Source organism: Leopardus geoffroyi, chromosome A2 (genome assembly GCF_018350155.1).
Source record: "Leopardus geoffroyi isolate Oge1 chromosome A2, O.geoffroyi_Oge1_pat1.0, whole genome shotgun sequence".
In the NCBI taxonomy this organism is placed as follows: Eukaryota; Metazoa; Chordata; class Mammalia; order Carnivora; family Felidae; genus Leopardus; species Leopardus geoffroyi.
Genome location: NC_059331.1, coordinates 1,290,489 through 1,315,331, shown reverse-complemented (window position 1 = coordinate 1,315,331; position 24,843 = coordinate 1,290,489). Strand labels below are relative to the sequence as shown.

At 59.8% G+C, this 24,843-nt stretch overlaps 1 protein-coding gene across 5 annotated transcripts; it reads left to right on the top strand.

Moving 5' to 3' along the window:
• The first annotated feature begins 60 nt into the window (after positions 1–60).
• On the top strand, positions 61–15,776 carry MOB3A (MOB kinase activator 3A). Of its 5 annotated transcripts, none has more exons than XM_045491315.1 (4): positions 61–468; positions 9,515–10,062; positions 12,795–12,997; positions 14,168–15,776. In XM_045491315.1, the coding sequence occupies exons 2-4, from the start codon at positions 9,642–9,644 to the stop codon at positions 14,354–14,356; spliced, it is 813 nt and encodes a 270-aa protein (XP_045347271.1). In that variant the 5' UTR covers positions 61–468; positions 9,515–9,641; the 3' UTR covers positions 14,357–15,776. The 5 variants fall into 5 exon arrangements, with proteins under 5 accessions (XP_045347271.1, XP_045347275.1, XP_045347273.1 ...); XM_045491319.1 differs by having other exon boundaries at positions 64–468; positions 14,576–15,776; XM_045491317.1 differs by lacking the exon at positions 61–468 and adding an exon at positions 4,234–4,378.
• Positions 15,777–24,843: the final 9,067 nt, after the last annotated feature.

Genomic DNA, 24,843 nt, shown 5'->3' with positions numbered 1-24,843 from the left:
GCCGGCCTCGCCCGCGCAACGGACAACTGGCTGCACCGGCCCCGCCTCCGGCCCCGCCCCCACGCCGCGCCCCATGCCTGAGCGCACGGCATGCGCACGCGCACGCTCTTCCCTCTGGGCTGGCCCTGTCTCGCGGACCCGCTCGCGCTCCTGGCCCTGCGCCAGCTCCCGCCGGTCGGCCTTGAGCCCCTGGCCCGGGCCAATGACGTCACCGCCCGTTTCCGGTTGCCCGGCAACAGAGAGCTCAGCGGCGGGGAGCATTCCCCTCCCCCCGCTCTAGGCCTCGCCCCCTTCGGCTCCGCTTCCGGGGAGGCCTAGGCCGGTAGCGGAAGTGGACCTGGCTGGGCGGGGCGGCGGGGGCGGGCCGTGGGCGCTGTTCCTCCTGGGCGGCGGAGGGGTCCGGACGGAAGACGCCGGACGCGGGGCAGGCGCGAGACCCGCCCGACCGGTGGGGGCGTGAGACCGCAGGTGGGTCCTCCGAGGGGCGGACGCGGGCGGCGGGGAGGCCGGGTCGCTGGGGAGCGGCGGCCGCGGGCGGCGGGGAGGCCGGGTCCCCGGGGAGCGGCGGACGGGAGAGGTACGATGGGCGTGAACTTTTGCATATCGCACACCCCGCGAGTCCACTTGCCCTTTCTGGTTGTGGACTTGATTCTGGACACATGGTCCCAGCCAGCTGCTTCCTCATTCCTGCCTTCTATCACCCCACATAAAGTTCGGGGGCTCCTATTGGCCCGGTTACAGGTTCAGCGGGGAGTGGTAACAAAGGTCCCAGGCCTGGCCAACATCAGGACAGGGCCCTGCAGTTTCCCCCAGGTCCTGACCCCCGTGCTTCCGAGTTGACACGCTCAAGACTGCTCAACCCCTGCGTGTTTGGGGTCGCCTGGCGGGTGGTCTGTAATCTACAGATTCCCAGTGGGGCGCAGCAAGTGGAAGTGCCCGCTGCCCCTGCCCCATTGGGGCGCCCGCCTCCTCCCCTCCCTGCTGGGGGCACAGCCATGCATCACTCCAGTCTCCCCACACGTGGCTTCCTCTCTCATTCACCCCTCCAGCTGTCCCGCGCCACAGCCGCTGGCCGTGTGTGGCCAGTGTGCACTTGGAACGTACCTCGTGCAAACTGGGGTGTGCCCCACGTGCCAAATACAAGTCTTGGAGACAAAGTCTGTTTAACAACAAAAAGCAAAATGGGTCTGTGACGTTTTGTGTCCGTCAGGTGTCGAGATGGTATTTGGCATTTTGGGGCTAAATGCCATACGGTATTAACAGCGACTTCACCTGCTTCCTTTCACTTTTTTGCTTTTCACTGAGGCTCCTGGAAAATTCGAAACTATGCCTGTGGCAGATGTCACATTTCTAGTGCTTTTTCTGACATCCTGTCCGCGGGTGTGTAGCCAACTCCTGTTTCCCAGGATTCGTTGTCCTCTGCGGCTTTAGGTGTTTCCTAAATAGAGTAAACTATTGGAAGATTTAACCAAATGCTTGGTGGATCATAATTGAATCAACCTTACTCATAACTTTAAGTCGAATTTATTTTTTTAGAGCAGCTTTAGGCTCACAACAAAACTGAGTGGAAGGTACAGGAAATTCCCATAGACTCCCTTTTCCCATAAATGCACCGGCGGCCCCATTATCGACATCCCCACCCAGCACCGAACGTGACGAACCATGGTCCACAGGGGACACGAGGTCACTCCTGGTGCGGCACACCCCGTGGGTTCGGACGAATGTCACGGACACCTGCCCACCACCACGGTGTCGTCCGGAGTAGACCCACGGCCCCGAAATTCCTGTGCTCCTCCCATTCACCCTCCCCCACCCCGGCAGCCGTGCCTCCGTGGTCCTGCCTTGTCCAGAACAGCCTGGACTTGGAGCCACCCCGTGTGTCGCCTGCTCAGCCTGGCTTCTGTCACCGAGTGCCGTGCGTCTGAGGCTCCTCCGTGGCTCTGTGCGGCTCGATGGCTTACTTTTTACTTGAACTTTCCTAAAGGAGAGAGCGCCATTACCATCTTTACCCCGCACACCGCTGAGCATGGTGTTCGAGTACCAGACGCCCTTAGTAACCTGACGGGTTGAATTCTAGGTACGCCTCCCTCTGTCTCAGCAGAAGCAAAAGTGGTTATTTTAGTCCCTCAGGGGCTTCTCAGAAATGCCAGTGCAGTTCCTGAGTCTTTTCTGAACAGTTTTAAGTCTCTTTGTTGCGTACGTACAAATGCCCCAAAGCCAAGACAGCTCAGTGAAAAGTCAGCCTTTAATCATGTTTCCGGGCGCTGTTCTCCCTTCCCCAGCACTTCATACAGTGGGGGTTTTACAAAAATTCCCCAGGCAGCCGGCTTAGAAGTTGGGCTTTTACTCTGGGAAGTTTTAGACACGCCCCAGCTGGAGGGCCCCGTTCCTGATTTCCTAGAATTTCGAGGTCCAGATTGCTTAAGCGAAAAAGGGGAATCCAACGTCAGAAACCAGATTCTGGGAAGGAGACGGGCGTTTCTGTGTCTCCTGAGTTCAAAATAAGACATCTGTGACTGGGTCACTCTGGGGGTGCGCGGGCGCTGTGGGGGCTGAGCACCGTTCCAGGCCCCCGTGCTCGATGCCAGGAACACCCCAGTCGTGACGGCCACAGACGTCTCCAGACATGGCCCACTGTCCCTGGAGATGGAGTGGCCCCAGGCGAGACCCTGGCACAGCTGGGAGCTAGGCACAGCACCCTGGAGAGAGCACCGTCTGAGTGGATGGGCCTGGCCTGCTGTGGACGCACTGTGTCCGTTTCAGACCAGGGTCTTCTCAGAGTCCAGTCCACATCCTGAGCATCCTGACGTTAAAAGGAAGCTTGGTCAGCCAGCTAGTGGAGTCTGCGTGGGGACGGGAGCGGAGCGGCTTCCCCTGCTGACCTGCGGGCCTCTGCTCAATGAAAGGGCCCCTTGAAACCTCAGGCGGAGGCCTAGAAGGAAGAGGCGTGGCTCTTGAGCAGACAGCCACCCCTGGTCTCTGTCACACTGTGCTTTCTGTCCCCAGGGGACACGGTTTCGTCACAGTCCTTGTATATCTGCCTCTGTGGCGGGAGAGGCCCGGCGTCCGCGGCAGCCCCAGTGCACCCAGCACCCCCTTGAAGCGCGGGCAGTGGGCGCGGGAGTCCTGGGCTCAGATCCCCGGCCCGCCTCCTACTTGCCCGACGATCTGCCCCTCAAAGCTCCAGGGAGGGCCCTTCCTGCCTCTCCCAGCTCCTGGGGGTCACAGGCCATCCTGGGCGTCCCTCGGCTTGCGACGCATCCACGGTCACATGGCTGACTTCTCCGAGTGTTCGTCCGGATTTCCCGGTTCTCATAAAGATGTGTGTCCTTGGATTTAGGGCCACCCTGTCCGGTATGACTTCATCTTGACATCTGCAAAGATTCCAGTTTCCCAACAAGGGCTCACTCACAGGTGCCAGTGGTTAGGGCTTGAACATCTGTTTGGGGGGGACACGATTCCACCCATGATAGATGGATGGGGAGTGACTGCTGATGGGCAGTCTTTTGAGGTGATGAGAACGTTCTGGAATTAGTGGTGATGATTGCACTCTTCTACGATCTTACTAAAAAACGTTGAATTGTGTACTGTAAGTTACTTACGTGTGAACTGTATCACAATTGGTTAAAACATAAAAGAACTACCAGGAGGGCGGGAGTATATAGAACCCCTCGATGGCACCCGGCCTGGAGTGATCTCTGCAAACCACTTCCTGCAGGACAAGTTGGGGAACTTGGCCCCGAAAACAAAGACATGAGGGCTGGATGCCAGCAAAGCCACGCACCCTGGGGGGGCTGGGGGCTGGGGCCACCTTGTGTGAGTCCCGCAGGACGGCAGGTGGCCTTCCCACTCAGCCAGCGGTGGGGACACTGAGAAGACAGCGCCGGGGGGTGTGGCCTTTGACAGGACAGAGCCTGGGCTTCCAGAACCTTCCAGCTGAACCTCGGCCGCTGGGCCAGGAGCCGGGGTTTGCTGATCTGGAACATACGGGACTGACCTCTGAGGCTGGGGCTCGTTTGTCTGGAGCCCCAGCTCCAGGGCAGGGTCCCCTTAGCGGCGGCATGTCAGGGCCAGGGCCAGGGCAGGGTGTGGGGGCACCGGAAGGAAGTGGCAGCCGCAGCTCTGGGCCTCTGTGGGGGGGGGGGGGGTGCTTAGAGGGACTGTGTTGTGTTTGGTTTTCAGAAAAAAAGGGGGGGTGAGGAGGGTGTGGGTAGGGGCGGGGGAGTTTGTCGGCTTACCTTCCTCAGTCTAGAAGTTTCTGAGCGCCGCCACATCTCGTCTGTGGGAAGCACCAGGACAGCCCCCCGGAGCCCTTAGCACCGAATCCCCTGCCCCACCCTCCCCTGCGCCGACCGCGGAGGTGTTCCAGGAAGAGCTGGTAATGGGACCAGGGGCGGCGGGGGGGGGGGGGGGGGGGTTCCCGGGCACCCTGGGCTCCTGCCGCCCCTCAAGGCAAAGGCACCTTCTGGGGGCCGCCGCCCCTCGTCCGGGGGTCGGGAGGGGGGTGCATGTGTTCCTGAGAGAAAGCTGTTTGCATTTGAGGGGAATTCTACCATCAGGGAAGTTTTTTAGGAAATCATTGCTTCCACTTAAAAAACCTTCCCACTTCCTGAGAAGAGACCGAAAGCAGGCAGGAGCCCTGTAAGCCCCCCACTGCCCTGCCCCGCCCCACCTTCCAGAACCATCCCCGTGTGCGTCTGGTCCGTGGCACGAAGGCGTGCAGACAGACCACCGCCCTGCGGTACCCCCGAGGCCACACTCCCATGTCACACGGCGTGCTTCTGTCCTGTGTCCCCAGGTGACAGGGTCTCAGCTTAAACTCCCAGAGCCATCCCCGGGAGGCCCCAGGTAAAAAGCGACAGCAGGGCACTGGCAGGCTGTGTTTGTCTCGCCCCGGGATTGCTGTCCGGGGTGTAGCTTAGCCGCGGTGAATAAGGAGCCGGGGAATCAGGCGACCCACAGGAGGGGCTGCGGTGGCCCCCGTCTGGCTGGACATAACCCCCACCCTGTCTCCTCAAGCGGAAGGGAGTCTGCAGGTTGAAGACAGACCTCGAACGAGGAAGTATCTAAGCCGCGTCGGAGGAGGAGCAGAAGGTGGCCCACAGGGGATTCCTGTCCCTTGACCTGTCCCCAGAGGGGCCTGAGAGCGGCCAGGTTTGCAGCGCGACCCCCCGGGGAGGTGTGCAGGCCGCTTGGGCGTTACTGGGCGTAGGCGGGGAGCGGGTTCCTCGCCGGCGTGTCCAGCACAGGCCCACCAGGGGCGCACGGCCGGTCTGACAGAGGGTCGGGGTGGGTGTGGCTGCGCCCCGTCCTCTGAGGCGCCACCTTCCCACCGCCCAGGCCCTCCCGCTGGAACCAGGGAGAGTCGGCTGGCCCGGCCACACCGGTTCCGTGCAGGCTTCACAGGGCCGCAGGGGGGACCGGCCCCGGCCCGGAGGGGGGCTGGCACTGGCTTTGGGTTAGGCCGGCAGAGGCCCGAATAACGGAGAGGGGGCCCGCCGTGGCGGCACGCGGCCGGGCAGAAAGGGTGGTGGCTTCACCCACAGCCCAGGGGTCCCGCTCTGGCCCCTCCCCCTACCCGCCGCCAGGATGGAAACTCCGACCTAAGTAATCGTTAACCAGGCAGTACGGAGACATGGTCTTCTAATCCAGGGTCTCGCCCGAGGTGACTCGGCCCCCAGGGGACCCTGGTCACGACGGGGGGCGGGGATGCCACCCCACAGTGCCCCGGGGAGACCCGGTCGGCCCGCTGTCGGTGCCGCACTGCTTGGGGGTGACCGTAAAGCCGAATCCACGAAGGTGGCCGGGAGCGTCGATGGTGCCAGAGCCCCCGGGCCGCCCTGGGGAGGGAAGCGGACGCGCTTCTCTCCGTTGTCGCCCCGAGTCCTCGTCAGAGCACAGGCGCCTCGAGCCACCGGCTGGGGGTCATCACGGGACCTCCCTCCTTCCAGTCGCCCCGGCGCCGTCTACTCTCTGTGCCTCTCGGTGGCTGCTCCAGGGCCCCGTGAGCGGGGGTTACAAGCCGCGCCAGCCTCGATGCGAGCGAACAGGGACGCTTCAGCCGTTTAGGGCCCCGGATAGAGGCCTGCCCGTGCCCCCCCCTTTCTCAGATAACATCCGCGTGCCTTACGCCCACTCATCGACAGCGCACAGCCCTGTGTCTTCAGTTCACAAGGCTGTGCAGGCACCTCCTCTGGTTCCAGAACATTCCATCACCCCATAGGAAACCCGGTCCCCATCAGCCGTCACCCCCACTCCTCCCCCGGCCCCCACGAGCCCCCTTCCTGTCCCTGGATGGGCCTGTTCTGGACGTTTCACACCCGCGGACTCACACTCTGTGTGGCGTCTCATGTCTGGTTCCCTCCCTGAGCGTCGTGTGTTCGGGGTCCGTCCGCGGGGCGGCGGGGGTGGGCGCCTCGCTCCTGCTCGAGGCCGAGGGACGTGCACGTGCGCGGCGGACCCAGCTGGTTCATGCGGTCACCTGTTGATGGACGTTTGGGTTGTTTCCACTTTTTGGTGAACGTTATGAATTGCGCTGCCGCGAACACGCGTGTATGTTTCACGTGCACGTGTGTTAATCGCCTCTCTTGCCTGTGGATCTGAGAGGCATCGCTAGGCCCCGGGGTGGCCCCGTGCTGGGCTGTTGTCCCCAGTGGTCGCTGCCTTTTACGCGCACACTGGCCAGGCCCGAGGGTTCCGGTCTGCCTGTCCTCGCTGGCGCTGGTGACGGGCTTTGTGGTGACGGCTGTCGTTGTGGGAGCGCTGGTTTTTCCGTCCCTCTGACCCCGCTGTCTCCGGTCAGCTCTTCCGACCCTGATGCTCACCTTCTGTGTTTTGCGCGGTTCCTGCGCCTTGAGCGCGGCTCAGCTGGGCCCAGAGGAGTGGTGGGGCTTTGCCTGTCCACGCAGAGGGTGGGAGGCCTCGCCAGCCACGCCGCAGGCAGGAAGGGCCCGGGCCCACGGGTAGCCAGGCTGGGCTGCTGCAGTGTCGTCCGCAGCGAGTCACTGTGCCCAGGCTCGTTACGAAACTCCGCAGGGCCCGTTAACTGGTGGCTCCTGAGTCTCCTGGGGCCCCTGCGGCAAGTGACCACAGATTCCGTGGCCTGGAGCCACACACCTCTGTCACCTCACAGTTCTGGAGGTCGTGAGTTCAAAGTGGAGTGGGCAGGGCTGGGCTGGAAAGTCCTAACACCCAGGCGTGGGCAGGGGTGCCCCCCCCGGGGCCCCAGGGAGCCCCCTTTCCCCCCTTTTCTGGCTTCCAGAGGCCCCGCATCCTGGGCCCGCGGCCTCTCCTCATCCTCCCGGCCAGCAGCACGGGGTCTGCCCATCTCTCTGCCTCCCTCTCGTGAGGACCTCGCCAGGACGCTGGGCCCCTGGGGCACCCAGGGGCACCCCCGCCTCAGGGGCCTTGACGGGGTCCTCTCTGCCATATGAAGTGACAGGTTCCCAGTCACAGAACCAGGACGGGGACGCTTTTGCAGGCCCTTATCCTTCCCACCGTCTCCTCCCCACTCACCCGGGCAGGGAGCCTGCTTCACACTCTTACACGTCAGGTGCTGCCTCAGCCCCGGGAGCAGGCCCTGGGGACACACCGAGGACAAGGCCGACGCTGGCCGGGTTGGGCAGCTGTGAGCAGGCGGGAGGGTGGCATGGGGTCCCTCCCTCCCTGCTGCCACCTCCCATTTGGCCCCCGGTGGCCGCAGAAGGACCAGCTCTCGAGGCTATGCTTGGGTGCTGGCGCCCTTCAGCTGCGAGCAATCTGTCTTTAAGTCTCGTGGCCGAGAGTCCACACGGCCCACACCGCTCAGCTGGGGCTCCCAGCTCAGCCACAGCGGGCACAGAGTCGGCCCAGTTCTGGCGAGGCAGGTGCGCAGGCCGCACGTGGCCCCAGAAATGCAGTCGCCGGCTCCGGGGGCGCCTTGTCAGGGCCCAGGGCCCCGGGAGGCCCCTTCTTCCCACGTCCCGGCAACAGAGGGCCACAGGCCGTGGTGGAGCCATGACAGCTCTAAGTGTTTGCTGGGAGCCCAGGTGCCCCCATCGCCAGCCCGCCGTCTGGGTCACCCTCCCTGCATCCGGGCCTCTGTGTGCACTCATCTCCAAGAGTCTGGGGACCCCTGCACCCGGACAGGTAGCACCCGTGGTGCACGTTCTGTGCGGGGGCCGCCGTGGGGGCTGGGGGGTGAGTGGGGTCCCTGCAGAAGGGGGCTTGATGAGGGAAGCAGAGGCCAGAGCCATGTGGGCTGGTGGCCAAAGATGTGACGCCCTGGAAGCCGGGAAAGGCGAGGACTCCCAGGAGGGCTGTTTCGGACCTGGAGCCTCTAGAACTTTCTGATACTACGGTTGGGCTGTTAGGAGCTCTGAGTCTGTGGTACTTTCCTAGAGCCACGTGCTGGAGTCAGAAGAATGAGCCCCCCCCAGTTTAAGTAAAGGAGAAGCTGGCGGGGGTGGGCATTTGCGGTGAAGTCGTAAAGGGTTACTTGTTGTAGGCAGCAAATGGAGGAGGGATACGGAGGGCCGCAGGGCGGGGCCGCAGGGCGGGGCCTGGCACTTCCGCCGCCTCTCCCTGGGCTTCCCCTTCTGCGCCTTCTGTCTGGTGAACTCCCAAGACCCCGGCCCCGCCTGCCACTCTGGCAGCCCCGGGACAGTGTGGGCTGATGGGCAGTGCCAGGCACAGCACGGTGACTGTGTCCCGCCTGAGCACCCGGCCTCACGTGCTCCATTGCGCTCTCTCCCACTCCCTGACGTGGGGCGTGTCCTGTCCCAGGTAACAGGACACGGAGCACAGAGAGAGGCTGGAGGAGTAGGGGGCGATAGGGCCCTCACCGCCCTGGGCAGGGCCGCGTCCCCAGAAGCCAGTGGGCGCCCATCCTGGTCCCCGCTTGGACAGACAGGACCCAGACGGGCTCGTCCGGGCCTCTTAGGCAGGCCCTGTGGGGCAGCGTGTCCCCGCCAGAATTCCCGTCCGTCCATTGGGAGCGCGGTTTCTGCGCATGTCCTCAGGGTGGTGAGGTCTGCTCCCGGCTCTCTCCTGGCCCTGGCGGTGCTGGCCATCCTTGGTGCCCCCCCTTGACCTCCATCCTCATGCAGCCTTCTCCCGTGTGTCTGCGTGTCCTTCTGCGAGGACAGCCGTCATCGGACTAGGGTCACCTGGATAACCAGGAGGAGCGCGTCCCGAGATGCTCAGTCACCTCCGCAAAGCACCTTTTTCCAAATAAGGTCCGTTTGCAGGTCCCAGGGACGGAGCCCTCCCTTCGCCCTTGGCCGCCCCTGACCTGCTGCGGTCGCCGTCGGCCGCTGCGCGGCTTTGCACATGACCCCTCCCGCTGTACAGCGGGGGCTCCGCCACCTCTGGCTCGTCGGGGGCTTTGCCTCAGCGCCTTCTGCCGAGGTGGCGGACCATTGTGTCCACCGGCGCCCTCTCCGTGAAACTGAAAACCACGAGTCTTGGGGGCCTCGCGATCTCCGAAAGAGGGCTTCCAGAAACAGGTGACCCTTCTCCCCTTTCTGTGTTCCAGATCTCGGGGGAGGCCGGGGACGCCGCGAATCTCCGGTCCCCCGTCCCCGCGGCTGACAGCAGCGCCCTGCCCGGGGCCACTCTGCAGTAGGCCTCGCCGGGGAGCACGGGCCGGGCACGGGGCCACCATGTCCAGCCCCTTCCTGAAGCAAGTTTTCAACAAGGACAAGACTTTCCGGCCCAAGCGCAAGTTCGAGCCGGGCACCCAGCGGTTCGAGCTGCACAAGAAGGCACAGGCGTCGCTGAACGCGGGGCTCGACCTGAAGCTGGCCGTGCAGCTGCCCCCCGGCGAGGAGCTCAGCGACTGGGTGGCCGTGCACGTGGTGGACTTCTTCAACCGCGTCAACCTCATCTACGGCACCATCGGCGACGAGTGCACGGAGCAGTCCTGCCCGGTCATGTCCGGCGGCCCCAAGTACGAGTACCGCTGGCAAGACGAGCACCAGTTCCGCAAGCCCACGGCGCTGTCGGCCCCCCGCTACATGGACCTGCTCATGGACTGGATCGAGGTGCAGATCAACAACGAGGAGCTCTTTCCCACCCACGTTGGTGAGTCGGGGCGGCCGGGCCGGGCCGGGCGGGTGGGACTCGCGTTCGTACGGTCGGCCCGTCTCAAGCGGGCCGTTCAGGGGCGTTTAGTAATATGTTCGCAGATTTATGCAAGTGCCACTACTGGTTCTGGAACATTCCACCACCCTGAAAGAAGCCCCCTCCCCCGGCACCCATGAGCCCCCTTCCTGTCCGTGGATGAGCCTGTTCTGGACGTTTCACACGCGTGGCCTCCCGTGTCTGGTTCCCACCCTGAGCGTCGTGTTCAGGGTCCGTCCGCGGGGCAGCGGGGGTGGGCGCCTCGCTCCTGCTCGCGGCCGAGGGATGTGCACGTGCGCGGGGAACACGGTCGTCTGTGGACGTGCGCGTGCACGGTGGGCACATTGTTCTTCAAGTTAAGGACCCTGAGATGGGAGAGGACTCTGGATCGTCCTGCTGCGGCCTGAGTGTCGTCACAAGGGCCCTTGTGAGAAGGAGGCAGAGTGAGATCCGACTTGAGAGAGAAGGTGGCGCGGCAGCCGGGAAGGGGGGAGGGGTCGCGGGCTTCCAGAGGCAGCAAGGACACGGACTGACCCCGGAGCCTCCGGAGGGAACAGTGCCTCCAGCACCTTGACCAACAGCAGGCCAGCGACAGACTCGGAACTTGTGGCTTCCGGCATTTAAGCCGCCAGGCCGGTGATAGTTTGTTACAGTGGCACCGGGAGACTCCCTGGGACACGGCTTCGACTGTCCCCACCAGTGTTGACACGGCATCCCCGAGCAGCAGCAGGGCAGACAGGTCTCAGGCCCGGCCCCCGGGGCCCCCTCCACGTGTGCACTCCGTCCGTCACTGTGGCCGCCAGCCCTGTTGGGACCCCAACAGGTCCCACCCGCTCCTTGGGGGGGGGGGGGGCGGCACCCTAGAGCTTGAGGTCCCAAGCCTGCCCCTCGCCCATGGAAGGTGACTCCTAAGCTTACCGAACAGGACACCGACGAGAGGCAGAGAAAAGTAACTTGGCAGGTGCCTCTCAGCCATCCAGTGGGACCCGGAGGCCTCACGCAGGCCCTTGTGCTTCAGGCTCTCGGGGCCCCAGGCCCGTCCCACACGGTCACATCGGGTGGGGGGTCCGGCCTGGCCAGCGTCACCCTGAGGCTTGCAGGGCCCTGGCCAGGCAGGCAGAGGAAATGCTTCACGCAGAGTGGGGTCCCGTGTGCTGGCCGCCCCCTGGGGCTGGGTTTGTGGCTTCGCAAGGGAAGGACGGGGTCCACGCTTCATCCCGGCTCCCGTGTGGGTTCCGTTCACGCTTGTGCGTCCTCTTGGGTCTCGAGCCACCAGCCTGTGCTCTTAACGTCGGACCAGGGGTTGCGCACTTTTCCTCGTGGGGACCAGTTGGTAAATCTCTCCGGCTTGGCCGGCCACACGGCATGTGTCTTGACGGCTCACATCTGCGTCATAGACCAAAAGCTGCTGTAGGCGGTTCATAAACAAATGGGTGCACCTGTGTCCCGGTGTCCCTTTATTTGTAAGAGCAGACGGGGCTGGGTTCGCACCCCGCGGGAGAGTCCTCAGGAGTGTGTGGAAGATTGTGTCAGGCCCATCCAGACCAGCCTACTTTAAACTGCCCCACTTCACCCAGGAGCGCCCTTGGCGGCTCCCGTCCTAGGACAAAGGCGCAGCAGGGGCCGGGGTGGCCTCACACCCGGGCCCCGTGTGGGTTCGGTGCCGAGCCGGGCTCCCCGGGGCTCCGTTTGTCCGCTTGCTGTGGGCCTGATGTTCCTTCTGAGCTTAAAGCCTCTTTCCACTACCAGGGGCCCCAGCACGTGGGGACTGCCAGCCCTCGAGGTGACCGTCCCACCGCGTGGCTTCCAGGGGCTTTCAAGGAAAGCATCTGCTCCGCAGGGACCCACAGACCGTTCGGTTTCACGTCCAGAGTCGAGGGACGGGGAACGTGCACAGGCCTCGGTGAGCCTGAGCGAAGCCTCCACAGAGTCGGCCGGGAACGGCCCGTTCACCACGCTCGGACGCTTGCCCATGACCGAGGGCCGGCACCATCGTTCCCCTGCCCCGAGAGGCCACCTGGGCCCAGATACAGGGGAGGGAGCAGGGCGGCACCCGGGACGAGCAGGGTCAGGCTGCACCGGTCACAGTCCGCTCGCTGGTAGAGAGCCTTCTCCCTCCCACTTGCCTCCGGGGAGAGGACAGCCCCGTGGGCCCTGCCGTGGGGGGCGCTGGCTGGCCGTCCCGCTCTCGCTGCGGCGCCGTCCTGAGAGCTTTCCCGCACCCGCATCCTGCACGCGCCGGTGTGTCCACCTGGGGGACGTGCGCCCGGCACACGGGGGCTTCCCGCAGGGCGCGGCGTCTCTGTGCGTCCTCTCCCTGAGCTGCTAGCCCCTCACGTCGGGGACGGGGGCCCCTCGCTCTTTCCGGTCCCGGGCACGCACCTGCCCGTGCTGGCTGCACCCCGTCCGTGCCGCGGGACGGAGGGACGTGAACGGATGGGGGTGGAAGGGGCGCGCGGGGGTGCCTGACGCGACCCACCGCGGCCCAAGGAAGCGTCGGTGACCGCAAGCGAGAGGACGTGGTAAAGACGAACCGGGGGTGGGGGCAGGAGGACCGGGAGCCCATCAGGGAGTCTGCTAAGGACAAGAAGCCTCGCCGGAAACCCGCCCGGCGCCCACGGGGGCCGGAACCCAAGTGGGGTCCGGAAGGGGAGGTGGGCCCCGCCCCCCTGAGCCTCTCGCCCCGCCCACAGGCACGCCGTTCCCCAAGAACTTCCTGCAGGTGGTGAGGAAGATCCTGTCGCGACTGTTCCGCGTGTTCGTGCACGTCTACATCCACCACTTCGACCGCATCGCGCAGATGGGCTCCGAGGCGCACGTCAACACCTGCTACAAGCACTTTTACTACTTCGTCAAGGAGTTCGGCCTCATCGACACCAAGGAGCTCGAGCCGCTGGTGAGCGGGCCGGGACTGGTGGGCGGGGGGACGCTGGGGTCCCGGGCTGGTCCGCAGGGCCCAGGCCCCCGGCTTGGCGGCGGCCCCCGCGGCTCCACAGCCTGAAGTCAGCGGAGGGGAGCGGCGGGGGGGGGTGGTTCTTTGGGCTCGGGCCCAAATTTGTGACGCAGTGAGACTCGAGTGGAGTGGGCCTTTCGGGTTCCTGGCAGGCACACGGGACACCCCCCCCCCCCCCCCCGGGCTTACTTTTGGTTCTGGCTGCTCGTGCCCCCCGCTGGCGGGCATGGCGGGGATGCGGCTGCCATGCCCTCGGGGACCCTGGGGAGGTCACCCTGCAAACACCAGCAGCCCGGTGGCCGGGCCCGGACATCCCAGTCTCCCCCACCCTTGTCCTCACTGCCTGGCTGGAGACCAAGCAATGATTTTCTTTCTTTCTTTCTTTCTTTCTTTCTTTCTTTCTTTCTTTCTTTCTTTCTTTCTTTCTTTCTTTCTTTCTTTCTTTCTTTCTTTCTTTCTTTTTTTTTTAATTTTTTTTTTCAACGTTTATTTATTTTTGGGACAGAGAGAGACAGAGCATGAACGGGGGAGGGGCAGAGAGAGAGGGAGACACAGAATCGGAAACAGGCTCCAGGCTCCGAGCCATCAGCCCAGAGCCCGACGCGGGGCTCGAACTCACGGACCGCGAGATCGTGACCTGGCTGAAGTCGGACGCTCAACCGACTGCGCCACCCAGGCGCCCCTCTTTTTTTTTTTTTTAAATGTTTATTCGTTTTGAGTTCGAGGCAGAGCTGGAGTGGGGGAGGGGCAGAGAGAGAGGGAGACACAGAATCCAAAACAGGCTCCAGGCTCCGAGCCGTCAGCCCGTGCTGACATGGGGCTCGAACCCACAGACCGTGAGTGAGATCGTGACCTGAGCTGAAGTCAGATGCTTAAAGGAGGCTCAGTTTGTTTGTTTGCTTGTTCATTTTAATGTTTACGTATTTAGTTTGAGAGAGAGAGGAAGTGGGGGAGGGGCAGAGAGGATCCCAAGTAGGTTCTGTCCGGTCAGCGCAGAGCCCAGTGTGGGGTTCGATTTCACGACCACGAGACGCTCACGACCTGAGCTGAAATCAAGAGTGGGATGCTCAACCGAGTGAGCCACCCAGGTGCCCCGATTTTTTTTTTTTTTAGCCTCGTGCCCCGATACCCTCGTCATTTCTCCCGTACCCATGCTTCCATTTCTTTCTGGGGCCAGCGAGACTTCCCCAGGCTGTGTGTAAAGGACGTGAGCTGGTGCTGACCTGCCCGCTGCTCCTGCACACCGAGGCTCCCGGGGTCTTGCCGTCGTGCAGAACGTGGCAAGATGTCTTCGTGCCTTAGCGTTTACGCGTTGCCGCAGCCGCTCTCCCTCGACGACACTGCCTTTTGGGCCCTTCACAGAATGGCTTGGGCCCCCCCCCCACCGGTTATCTGTTCCGCTGTTCGTAAGGTTTGACGTGAAATGAAGCCTGCGGGTCCCTTGAGACCGGATCTGCTTTTCTGGGGTGTGGTTTCTGTCCTTCTCGTCTCGATACCTGACGTCCCTCTCGTTCTTAACAGAAAGAAATGACTGCACGGATGTGCCACTGAGCGCCGCTTGGCCCTGCGGCCACCGAGGCAGTGCCCAGGGGACACTCTAGCCTGAGGGCCACGTCTCCAGAACATGGGCCCATGCTTTCTAGAAAGCCCAGCAAGTGATCAGAGCTCCATGCTGTCGCGGCTACGCTGAGCGCCGGGGTCGAGTCCTCCCTGGTCCCAGATGCAGCAGCCGTGGGTCTGGCCACCCTGAGCCCGTCTCCTCGGCCGGCATTGAACTTGGACTCCGTGGTTGTATGTGTTGGGCACCTGGGAAAACCCACTGTGTTTGTAAAGCACTTGCGTTTGCCCACTGGGCCCGCACGGACCTGTGCCCTGCGGGCAGCCGGCGCCTGGGAGCCCCGTGTCTGCTTCACGACAGGTACGACAGGGACCCCGCAGCCTGCCTCCCGGCCCCCCCCCGGGCCCCTTCGTGGATCATGAAAGATACGATTTTTCTTTTCCTATACATGAGCCTGCCTCCCCCTTTAGAGAAATATCCCCTCTCCCGTGTGGACAACACAGGACGAGTCCCCTGGAACCGCTCTCCTGGGCGGGGTCTTTGAGTCTTGCCAGATGTCAGCTGGCCAAATGTCCTCCTGCAGAGCCTGCCAGCTTCACATCAAAACCCTCTGTTTGCGTGGCCCTGTGCGGCTGTGGGATCCGAATCCCACCACTGTCTCCCACGGGCCCTGGGAGGGGTGGCCAGGGCCCCGTCGGGGGCTGCACCGAAGTGACCACGGGAAGCCCCGTCCTGCCCCAAGTTCGTGCCTCTGCCTGCCCACACATCCTCCGTGGCCTCTCGCCGTGGCTGCCCTTCCAGTGTGGACCGTGCCGACTCAGTACCTCTGGGTGTCTGGGATGCTCGCAGACGTGAGGGGCACCGTCACCCAACACCAAACAAGTGCAATTAACATGAGCTCGGACCTCGGTCCTTCCGGAAGCCTCCGGGGCCCAGCTCAGGGGGGGGCCTGGCAAGACAGCCTCCCAGGACGAGGAAACTGTCCAGTCGAATGTCGCCCCTTCAAATGCAAGACCACAGCCAAACCGCAGAACCACTGTGCGCCCCAGGGTTCCCAGCTGCTCCCGCCGTGCGGCCAGGCCGGGGACGGTGGCAGGGACCCTCTGCATCCTCCCCGCCCACGGGTGTTCCCACCCGAGCATCAGAATAAATTGTGCCATTTTTGTACCCGCGGCTGCTGGTGGTCATTTCCATTTTCCTGGCGGGGGGGGGGGGGGGGGCCGGTGTTGGGACACGTCACGGCCATTGTCCCCAGGGTGCCCTCATCCCCAAGGGGCGAGGGATCCTAGATGTCACGATGGCCGGTGGCCCGCCAGAGTGCCCCAGATGGGTAAACAGACACACGGGCTGTGGGTGAAGTCAGCGTTTCGTGGGGGTGGTGGGGATGGAAGTCCCCGGAAGGCAGGCTGAGAACCGTGGGGAAGGCACGTGCTCTGTCCCCCGTTTCTGTTTCGTCAGTTGTCGCCAGTGCTTAGGCACAATTTTAACTCTGCCTTTCTGCTGTGCGGGAGAAGGAGCCAGAAAATGTTGAACCCACTGCAGCGTGATAGGACAGAACCAGCCAGGAGTTTTCTGGGCAGCCAGCTCTGAGCAGACACCTGAGTCATTCACCCCGACTGCTCTTTCTTCTGTGCAAGATGGGGTCCCTCTCCAATGCACGTGCCCCGGTTCCGGGGCCCCCAGGCGTGGGTCTCTGGCAAGTGGGAGCAGACGAAGGGGCGGTGGGTAGGGCTGCGCAGGAACCAGGGCAGGGCTGGCTTCTCGCCCCTAGAGGGCGCGCTGTCTCCGTGGGAATTGAGCGGCTTCTCGGGAATCACGTTATCTGGAAACACCTTCTAAAGGAGCCATGGTCTCCTTACCCGTTGACTTTGCAAATGCACCACAATTTCCAGAAACAGCTAAAAATTTGGGAGCTGCTGTTGTCATTTGTAATCACCCCCAAAGATGTCCCCTTCCTGATCCTGGGACCTGTCGCCTCATGGCACAGAGGGGACCTTGTCAAGGTCCCTGAGGTGGGATGACCCTGGGGTTCTGGGGGAACCGGCCCTGCCCACACCTGGGTGTAAGGACTTCTGAGCCCAGAACCGTCAGAGAACCATCGTGTGGCCTTAAGACCCCCCCCCCCCCCACTGCCTCAGGCTGCTGGGAACGCAGGAATCTGAGGCCAAACGGGGTGGGTGGTTCATGTCAAAACCCCAGAAGCTGTCCAGCCGGGAGAGGTAATGGGGGGCCAGGCGTTGGCATGGAAATCTGGTCAGACGGGGAGGACGAGGGAGGGCACGGCGGGGCTGCTCGGGCAAGACCGCTGGCCGAGCCCCCTCCTGGCCAGCGGGGGCTCCTAGGAGTGGCGGGAATCTACATCATTCCCGTGGAAACGACGCAGGAGGCAGCCTCTGGTGTTCGTGAAGGAACGTTCTGGTAATTCGGGAACAGCTGGGCGAGGCCACCTCAGAAGATCAGGAGCCCCTGTCACTGGAAGTCGCCCCGGGGTGGGCTCTACCCCTCAGAACCCCCTCCTTAGTTGCACCAGCCCTCGCCAGAGGCCTCCCCGGGCCCCGTTGCTTTGCAGCGATTCCTGAGGTGGGAGCAAAGTCAAGGTGGGAATGACTTGGATCCTTTCTTTGTCCTAAAAACCCACCGGGAAGTACTGGCCTGAGATGCTGGTTCTGGTCTTGACCACCAAGTGGAGAGGCAGGTGGGGGGCCACGGAGCGGGGGCAGGCCCAGGGTGATGCAGGCGGACAGGCGGTGTGGACAAGCCCAGGCACGCACCGTGCAGGTGCCCCATCAGTTAACCGATGCCTCCTGGCTGTTGCCGTGACTTTGGCGACAATAAATTCTCTGGTCAGATCTTTATAAATATCCCCGATGGTGGATACAGGTAAAATGCCAGAGTTGGTGTCTGTGTGTGTCAGAGGGCATTACCCTGGGGGACATTCTGATGAGTTGGGGAGTACCCTGCAGAAAGGGGGCACTAATTTACATCCTCATCTACACAGGTTCAGGGATCCCACTTCCTTACATCCTCCCAAAACTGGGTGTTAGGCCATGTGTCATTACCTATTTGATAGGAAACACTCTCACCGCACGTTGACCATTTATATTGCCAATTTATATCCTTTGTCCTTTTTTCCATTGGAAAGTGGTCTTTTCTTATTGGTTTCTAAAAACTCTTTACATATTGGGTGTAGAGACCCTTTAATAATACTTGCTTATAAAAGCTTTTTTGCATATAATTTGTCATATATGTTACACAAATTTCTCCTGGTTTCTTGTTTAACTTTATGATCATTTCAACATACTTTTTTTTTCTTCTTCTTCTCTTTACCAGCTTTCACATTTTTGGTCATTCTTTTCCTTGACATTTTCTGCCCTTAGTGACAAGCTTACAAACTTGGGCTGGGGAGGCCTTTATGTAAATATTCACCTCTGTTTTCTTCTGGTTCTTCATGGTCTTCCTCTTTTTTTATTTTGTAGATGTTTATTTATTTATTATTTGTTCCGGGGGGGGGGGGGGCGGGCAGAGAGAGACAGAGAGAGAATCCCAAGCAGGCTCCGAGCTGCTGGCACAGAGCCTGATCAGGGCTTGATCTCACAAACTGAACCGTGAAATCATGACCTAAGCCAAAATCAAAAGTCAGATGCTTAACTGACTGAGCCACCCTGGCTCCCTGTCTGTTTTGGTTTTCTTTTTTAATGTTTATTTATTTTGAGAGAGGGACCGCATGGAGGGGGAGAGAGAGAGAGAGGGAGAGAGAGAATCTCAAGCAGGCTCCGAGCTATAAGTGTAGAGCCTGAAGCAAGGCTCAAACTCAGGAACTGTGAGATCATGGCCTGAGCCAAAACCAAGAGTCAGATGCTTAACCAACTGAGCCACGCAGGTGCCCCTCTTCTTTCCTCAAATATTAAACATTAGATAAACTTGGGGCGCCTGGGTGGCGCAGTCGGTTAAGCGTCCGACTTCAGCCAGGTCACGATCTCGCGGTCCGTGAGTTCGAGCCCCGCGTCGGGCTCTGGGCTGATGGCTCGGAGCCTGGAGCCTGTTTCCGATTCTGTGTCTCCCTCTCTCTCTGCCCCTCCCCTGTTCATGCTCTGTCTCTTCTCTGTCCCAAAAATAAATAAACGTTGAAAAAAAAAATTAAAAAAAAAAAAAAAAAAACATTAGATAAACTTGAGAGTTTCATTTCCACGTATGGTGTGAGGTAAGGCTCTAGAGACATTTTTATTTCTTTTAATGTTTATTTTTGAGAGAGAGAACATGAGCAGGGAAGGGACAGAGAAAGAGGGAGACAGAATCCAAAGCAGGCTCCAGGCTGTCAGCACAGAGTCCGGCACAGGGCTCGAACTCACGAACCATGAGATCACAACCTGAGCCGAAGTAGGACGCTTAATCCACTGAGCCCCCCGAGCGTTCCGGAATTTTTATTTTTTAAATAACAAGGAACCCCTACTGCAGCACAGCGTGGCCCTTCCGCACAGATCAGGAGTGTATGTATTTACACGGGGCTCTTTCTGGGTCTTCTAGCAGTTATTAATGTACCTTGTAAAGTCAGAGTAATGGTTGTATCTGCCAATATAAATTCCTCGTTGTTGTTTTTTAATATTTTCTGGACTATTCTGGGGCGCCTGGGTGGCGCAGTCGGTTAAGCGTCGGACTTCAGCCAGGTCACGATCTCGCGGTCCGTGAGTTCGAGCCCCGCGTCAGGCTCTGGGCTGGTGGCTCAGAGCCTGGAGCCTGTTTCCCATTCTCTGTCTCCCTCTCTCTCTGCCCCTCCCCCGTTCATGCTCTGTCTCTCTCTGTCCCAAAAATAAATAAACGTTGAAAAAAAAAAATTAAAAAAAAAAAATTAAAAAGAGAACTACCTACCCTACGACCCAGCAATTGCACGAGGCATCTATCCACGGGATACAGGTGTGCTGTTTCGAAGGGACACATGCACCCCTGTGTTTATAGCAGCACTATCGACAATAGCCAAAGTATGGAAAGAGCCCGAATGTCCATCGGTGGACGAATGGATAAAGAAAATGTGGTGTATATATATATATATATATATATATATATATATATATATATATACACAATGGAGTATTACTTGGCAATCAAAAAGAATGAAATCTTGCCATTTGCAACTACAGGGATGGAAAGACAAATCATATGACTTCACTCATATGAGGACTTTAAGAGACAAGACAGATGAACAGAAGGGAAGGGAAGCAAAAATACTATAAAAACTGGGAGGGGGACAAAACGTAAGAGACTCATAAATATGGAGAACAAACTGAGGGTTACTGGAGGGGGTGTGGGAGGGGGGATGGGCTAAATGGGGGAGGGGCACTAAGGAATCTACTCCTGAAATCATTGCTGTACTATTGCTAACTAATTGGGAGGTAAATTTTAAAAAATTAAAAATAAAATTTAAAAAAACTTAAAAAAAAAAAAGTAAAATTCGCCATTTTAAAGTACGCAATTCAGTAGTTGTTAGTGCACTCAGAGTTGTGCGACCATTAACATCAAATTCTTGAATATTCCATCACCCTAAAAAAAAAAAAAAAAACTGTCCCTATGAGCTGTGACCCCCATCCCACTCCACAGCCCCTGGCAACCATGAACCCACTTTCCGTCTCTGTGGATTTGCTTGTTCTGGACATTTCATATCTGCACGTTTCTTTTAAAGTTAATTCCCAGTTATTTTTGGTTGTTACTATGAATGTTTTTCCATGACGTCCTTTTTCCCATTGTACTTTCTAAATGATTATGTCTGACATATATAGGAAGCCTCTTGTTTTTGGAACTGATTTAGTAACTGGCTTCTTAAATTTTAAGTTGATTCTCCTGCAATTTCCAGACAGAGATTCACATCTGCAGACGATGTTAATTGGATCTATTCTTTTTTTTTTTTTTTTTAACTTTTTTTTTTTTAATTTTTTTTTCAACGTTTATTTATTTTTGGGACAAAGAGAGACAGAGCATGAATGGGGGAGGGGCAGAGAGAGAGGGAGACACAGAATCGGAAACCGGCTCCAGGCTCTGAGCCATCAGCCCAGAGCCCGACGCGGGGCTCGAACTCACGGACCGCGAGATCGTGACCTGGCTGAAGTCGGACGCTTAACTGACTGCGCCACCCAGGCGCCCCTCAACTTTTTTTTAAGTAATCTCTACACCCGACACGGGGCTCAAACTCATAGCCCCAAGATCAAGTCACATGCTCCACCGAATGAGCCAGCCCGGTGTCCCTGAATATATTCATGTTTTTAAGGCCAGAATCCGTAGATACTATTTCACAGATGATGATATTGGCAAAATTAAGTTCAATATGCTTATACGTACACACATACGTTTGTATACGTACACGCACATAGTTAGCCACTAATAAAATGAAAACTAATATATATCCTTCCAGATTAACTAGAGAGACAAAGACAGGATAAACATCATCTACAAAAGAACGAAAATTCCGAAAACAGCAAGGATGAATACTTTAAAGCAAGCGCCCAAGACTAGCTCACGACAAAATTAAACACATCGGCCACCGATCAGGATTGGCTACATGGAGCCCGCTGTCCGTTTTTGTAGATAAAGTTTTATCGGCACACGGCTCCGCTCATTCGTTTGCCTACGACCTAGGGGGCTCCTGCCCTAGGTGGCAAAGCCAAGCGGCTGTACAGGGACCCCTAGCCCCACAGAGCTGAAAATAGCCACTACCGGCTCTTAGGGAAGTTTGCCATCGCCGATGCCACAAGAGACACAGACTGATTCTCCCGCGAACACAGAAGAACCTCACGTAAGACTCACACCAAAATCTTCACACTTTGTTCTTTCCAAACACACACAGTGATGACGGGGGGCACAACTCTGAGTATCCGACAGCCCCGAGCTGCGCACTTGAAACGGGAGAACCTCCGGGCGCCTGCGTGGCCCGGTTGGTTGAGCGTCTGACTTCGGCTCAGGTCATGATCTCGCGGTCCGTGAGTTCGGGCCCCGCGTCGGGCTCTGGGTTGACAGCTCGGGGCCTAGAGCCTGTTTCGGATTCTGTGTCTCCCTCTCTCTGACCCTCCCCCGCTCACGCTCTGTCTGTCTGTCTCTCTCTCTCTCTCTCTCAAAAATAAGTAAATATTAAAAATTTTTTTGTTTTAAATCAAGTTACTTTTAAGTGTTTTCACCCGGAGGCTCACCTGGGGATGCACCTGCTAGAGGTCCCGTGGTTGTCGGCAGAATTCGGCTCCCGGCAGTTACAGGACTGAGGGCTGCAGTCTCTTGCTGGCTGTCGGTCAGAGGCCACCCTCGGCTCCCTGCCCCATGGGCCACTTCAACACGGCCTCATGCTTCATCAGAGCCAGCAAGAGAGAGACTGGGCCAGACGAGGTAGCTGCAGCCGTTCGTTCCAAGAGACAGTACTGCTGGAACATTCTAGATGTTTCCTCCTGCCCCCACCTGGGGAGAGTCTCTCTAGACCAGGGTCTGCCTTCCCCTCCCCCACCCCCACCCCCAACGACGTTCAGGGCTGGATCGTTCTCTGGAGGGCGTCCTGGGCAGTGTGCGGTCAAGCAGCATCTCTGGCCCCCCCCCCTCGATGCCAGGAGCCCCCAGTGCGATGACCACAGATGTGCAGACGTGGCCCCTGCCTGGACAAGGTCCCCTGGGGCAGAACCACCGCCAGATACAAAGGCTGTAGGGGACGTTCCTGACCCGGGGTGCCGGTGCCTGCCGCGTCGCTGGGGAGCGCGGAGACCGCAGCCGACTTCACACCCTCCCAGCCATGTCTGTGCGCACACGATCCGACGTTTCTTGTGAGCGAGGCGTTTTCTCGAACGCCTGGTCTCCTGTTGCCAATCGTGTTCAAAAGCGTGGTCCCGTGCTCGGCTCTCGATCTGCAACGTGGCAGCCTCTCACGCGCCCGCTGGCCTCTTCCGCGTTCACGCAGATCCTTGCCGGCGGTGACCCGCCGCGGCCAGGAAACGTGCCAGGCGCTGGCCGGCACTTGTGGTCATCTGCTGTGCGTCCCATCCGGGTTAGCAGGGCAGCAGGCGGCCCTTCGCGCCCGCCCAGTGCTGTCAACCCCTCGTCCCCGGTCACCACGCGCCATCACAAACCACCACCGCGCTGGCTTCTGTCGTGGTCAAACATCTCTACGGAGGTGTCACTGACATGCCATACAAGTCACCCAGTCGAGGTCAACAGTTCAGTGGCATTTGGCACATTTGCAAAGTTGTGCAATCATCACCTCTATCTAGCTCCCGGAACATTCTCACCTAACAGAAACCTCATCACCACCCGCCGGCAACCCCTCCCCCGGCCCCGGGCCCCCACGAGTCCCCTTCCCGTCCGTGGATGGGTCTGTTCTGCACGTTTCACACACGTGGACTCACACCCCGTGTGGCCTCTCGTGTCTGGTTCCCTCCCTGAGCGTCTTGTGTCCGGGGTCTGTCCTCGGAGCGGCGGAGGTGGGCGACTCTCGCGCCGGCTCGCGGCCGAGGGACGTGCGCGTGCGCGGTGGAGGCACCTGAGGGGCGTGCGCGTGCACGGTGGACACGTCACGTGCAATTGTCAGACTTTGGGGCTGTTGTCACCTCTGCTGTCCCCAGCCACAGCAGAGTTTTGTGCCCGTCTGCTGTTTTGAAGCCACTGTTTACACTACACTCTGCTGACCTTCCGATGGCACTGCCGGTCACCACCCAGGGAGGGGGGTGCGTTCCTAGATATTTCTGGAGCCATCTGCCCTTCTTTCCAAAGACAGTGGATGAAAAACAAAACCAGCTGCTCGGCTCTGCCCCTCCCTGCTGTGGGCCTCCCGTCCCTAGATGGGGATGCCGTCCGCAGGAAGGCCACCAGGGACGACAGCCTGGAGACAGCTCTGTCTGTCCCCGGGAGGGGGGGGGGGTTGGGGAGGGGGGCTGGTCCCCGCCACCTTGCCGCCCAGCCCCAGGCCTGTCTGAGCTTCCGTCAGATGCCGGGTTGACCTGGATTTCACACTGGTGACACTTGGCACCCTCCAGCACTTTGCTGGAAAGTGGCAATATAGTCAGGTGGCTACCCTGTGTCCCCCACCCCGGGACCTCCACCCGGGACTTACCAGCTTGCTGATTTTCCCTCTCACCGGGCACCGGACCCCCAATCCTGACCTCAGTGGGGGATGGGTACGGGGCTGGCTGGGACCCCACAGCAAGGTCCCTGGTCCATCACGACACAGGAGGTGGCCACGAGCCCGGGGTCCCGGCGGACACCCTGCATCTGCTCACCCCGCGGCCCTTTCTCCGCCGTCCAGCCCATTTCCTCTCTTTGTGTGAGCAGATCTTCCTGACTGTTCTCTGCTCGGCTCTGGGAACAGCTGTGAGTTCCAGCCACCCGGCCAGGCCAAGGCCAGAACAGGCATTTTGGAGGGAGTCCTGGAGAAGTCCAGAGCAGGGGGACCCCACCGCACCCTCTGTCGAATGAACATACTCTGTCAGTCCAGTCTCCAGAAGCTTCCAGGGAAGATGTGCTGCTCTGTCACAGCAGCAAGGGGAGGCTGGTGCAGGCTCATCCCTAAGGATCAGCCTGGGGGGAGGGCACGGTGTCCTGGGCCCCTGTAACATACCACCAAAACTTGGTGCCTTAAAACCACACACATTCTGGGGCGCCTGGGTGGCTCAGTCGGTTGAGTGTCCGACTTCGGCTCAGGTCATGATCTCACGATCCGTGAGTTCAAGCCCCGCGTTGGGCTCTGTGCTGATGGCTCAGAGCCTGGAGCCTGCTTGGGATTCTGTGTCTCCCTCTCTCTCTGCCCCTCCCCAGCTCACGCTCTGTCTCAAAAATAAATAAACTTAAAAAAAAAGAAGAAATTACTTAATAATAGTGGTGTGCTTTCTTTTTTTAATTTTACTTCATTTTGAACTAGTTCTAGACTAAACAAAATTTGCAAAACTGAGGGTTTCCAGGTACCCCCACCCAGTTTCCCCTAAAGCTGACATCTAACATGGCCAGGGAACCAGGCTCAAAGCAGGTCGTCCCAGGTAGTGGTGTCCAAGGGGGCTGAGGTGAGGGTGATGCAGGGACAGGAAGGAAGGCCACCGGGGGGGGACTGGGTCCACCCCCCAAAGCCTGACGTGGACCAGGGCTCTGCCCTGCTGTCCTTCTCCCCAAATCTGTGGGTCCTGCCACCTCTCCAGATGCCAGTCCCAGTCTTTGAGAGCAGCCTCGGCAGGGGCCCTGGCCGCAGACATCTCCAATCCCTGAAGGCCACCTCGGGGGACAC

Bases quoted from the DNA above. Each gene is read 5' to 3' on its own strand.
- MOB3A (XM_045491315.1), top strand. From the start codon at position 9,642: ATGTCCAGCCCCTTCCTGAAGCAAGTTTTCAACAAGGACAAGACTTTC. The intron at 10,063-12,794 runs GTGAGTCGGGGC...CCCCGCCCACAG, and splicing joins GCTCTTTCCCACCCACGTTG to GCACGCCGTTCCCCAAGAAC. The intron at 12,998-14,167 runs GTGAGCGGGCCG...TTTTTTTTTTAG, and splicing joins CCAAGGAGCTCGAGCCGCTG to CCTCGTGCCCCGATACCCTC.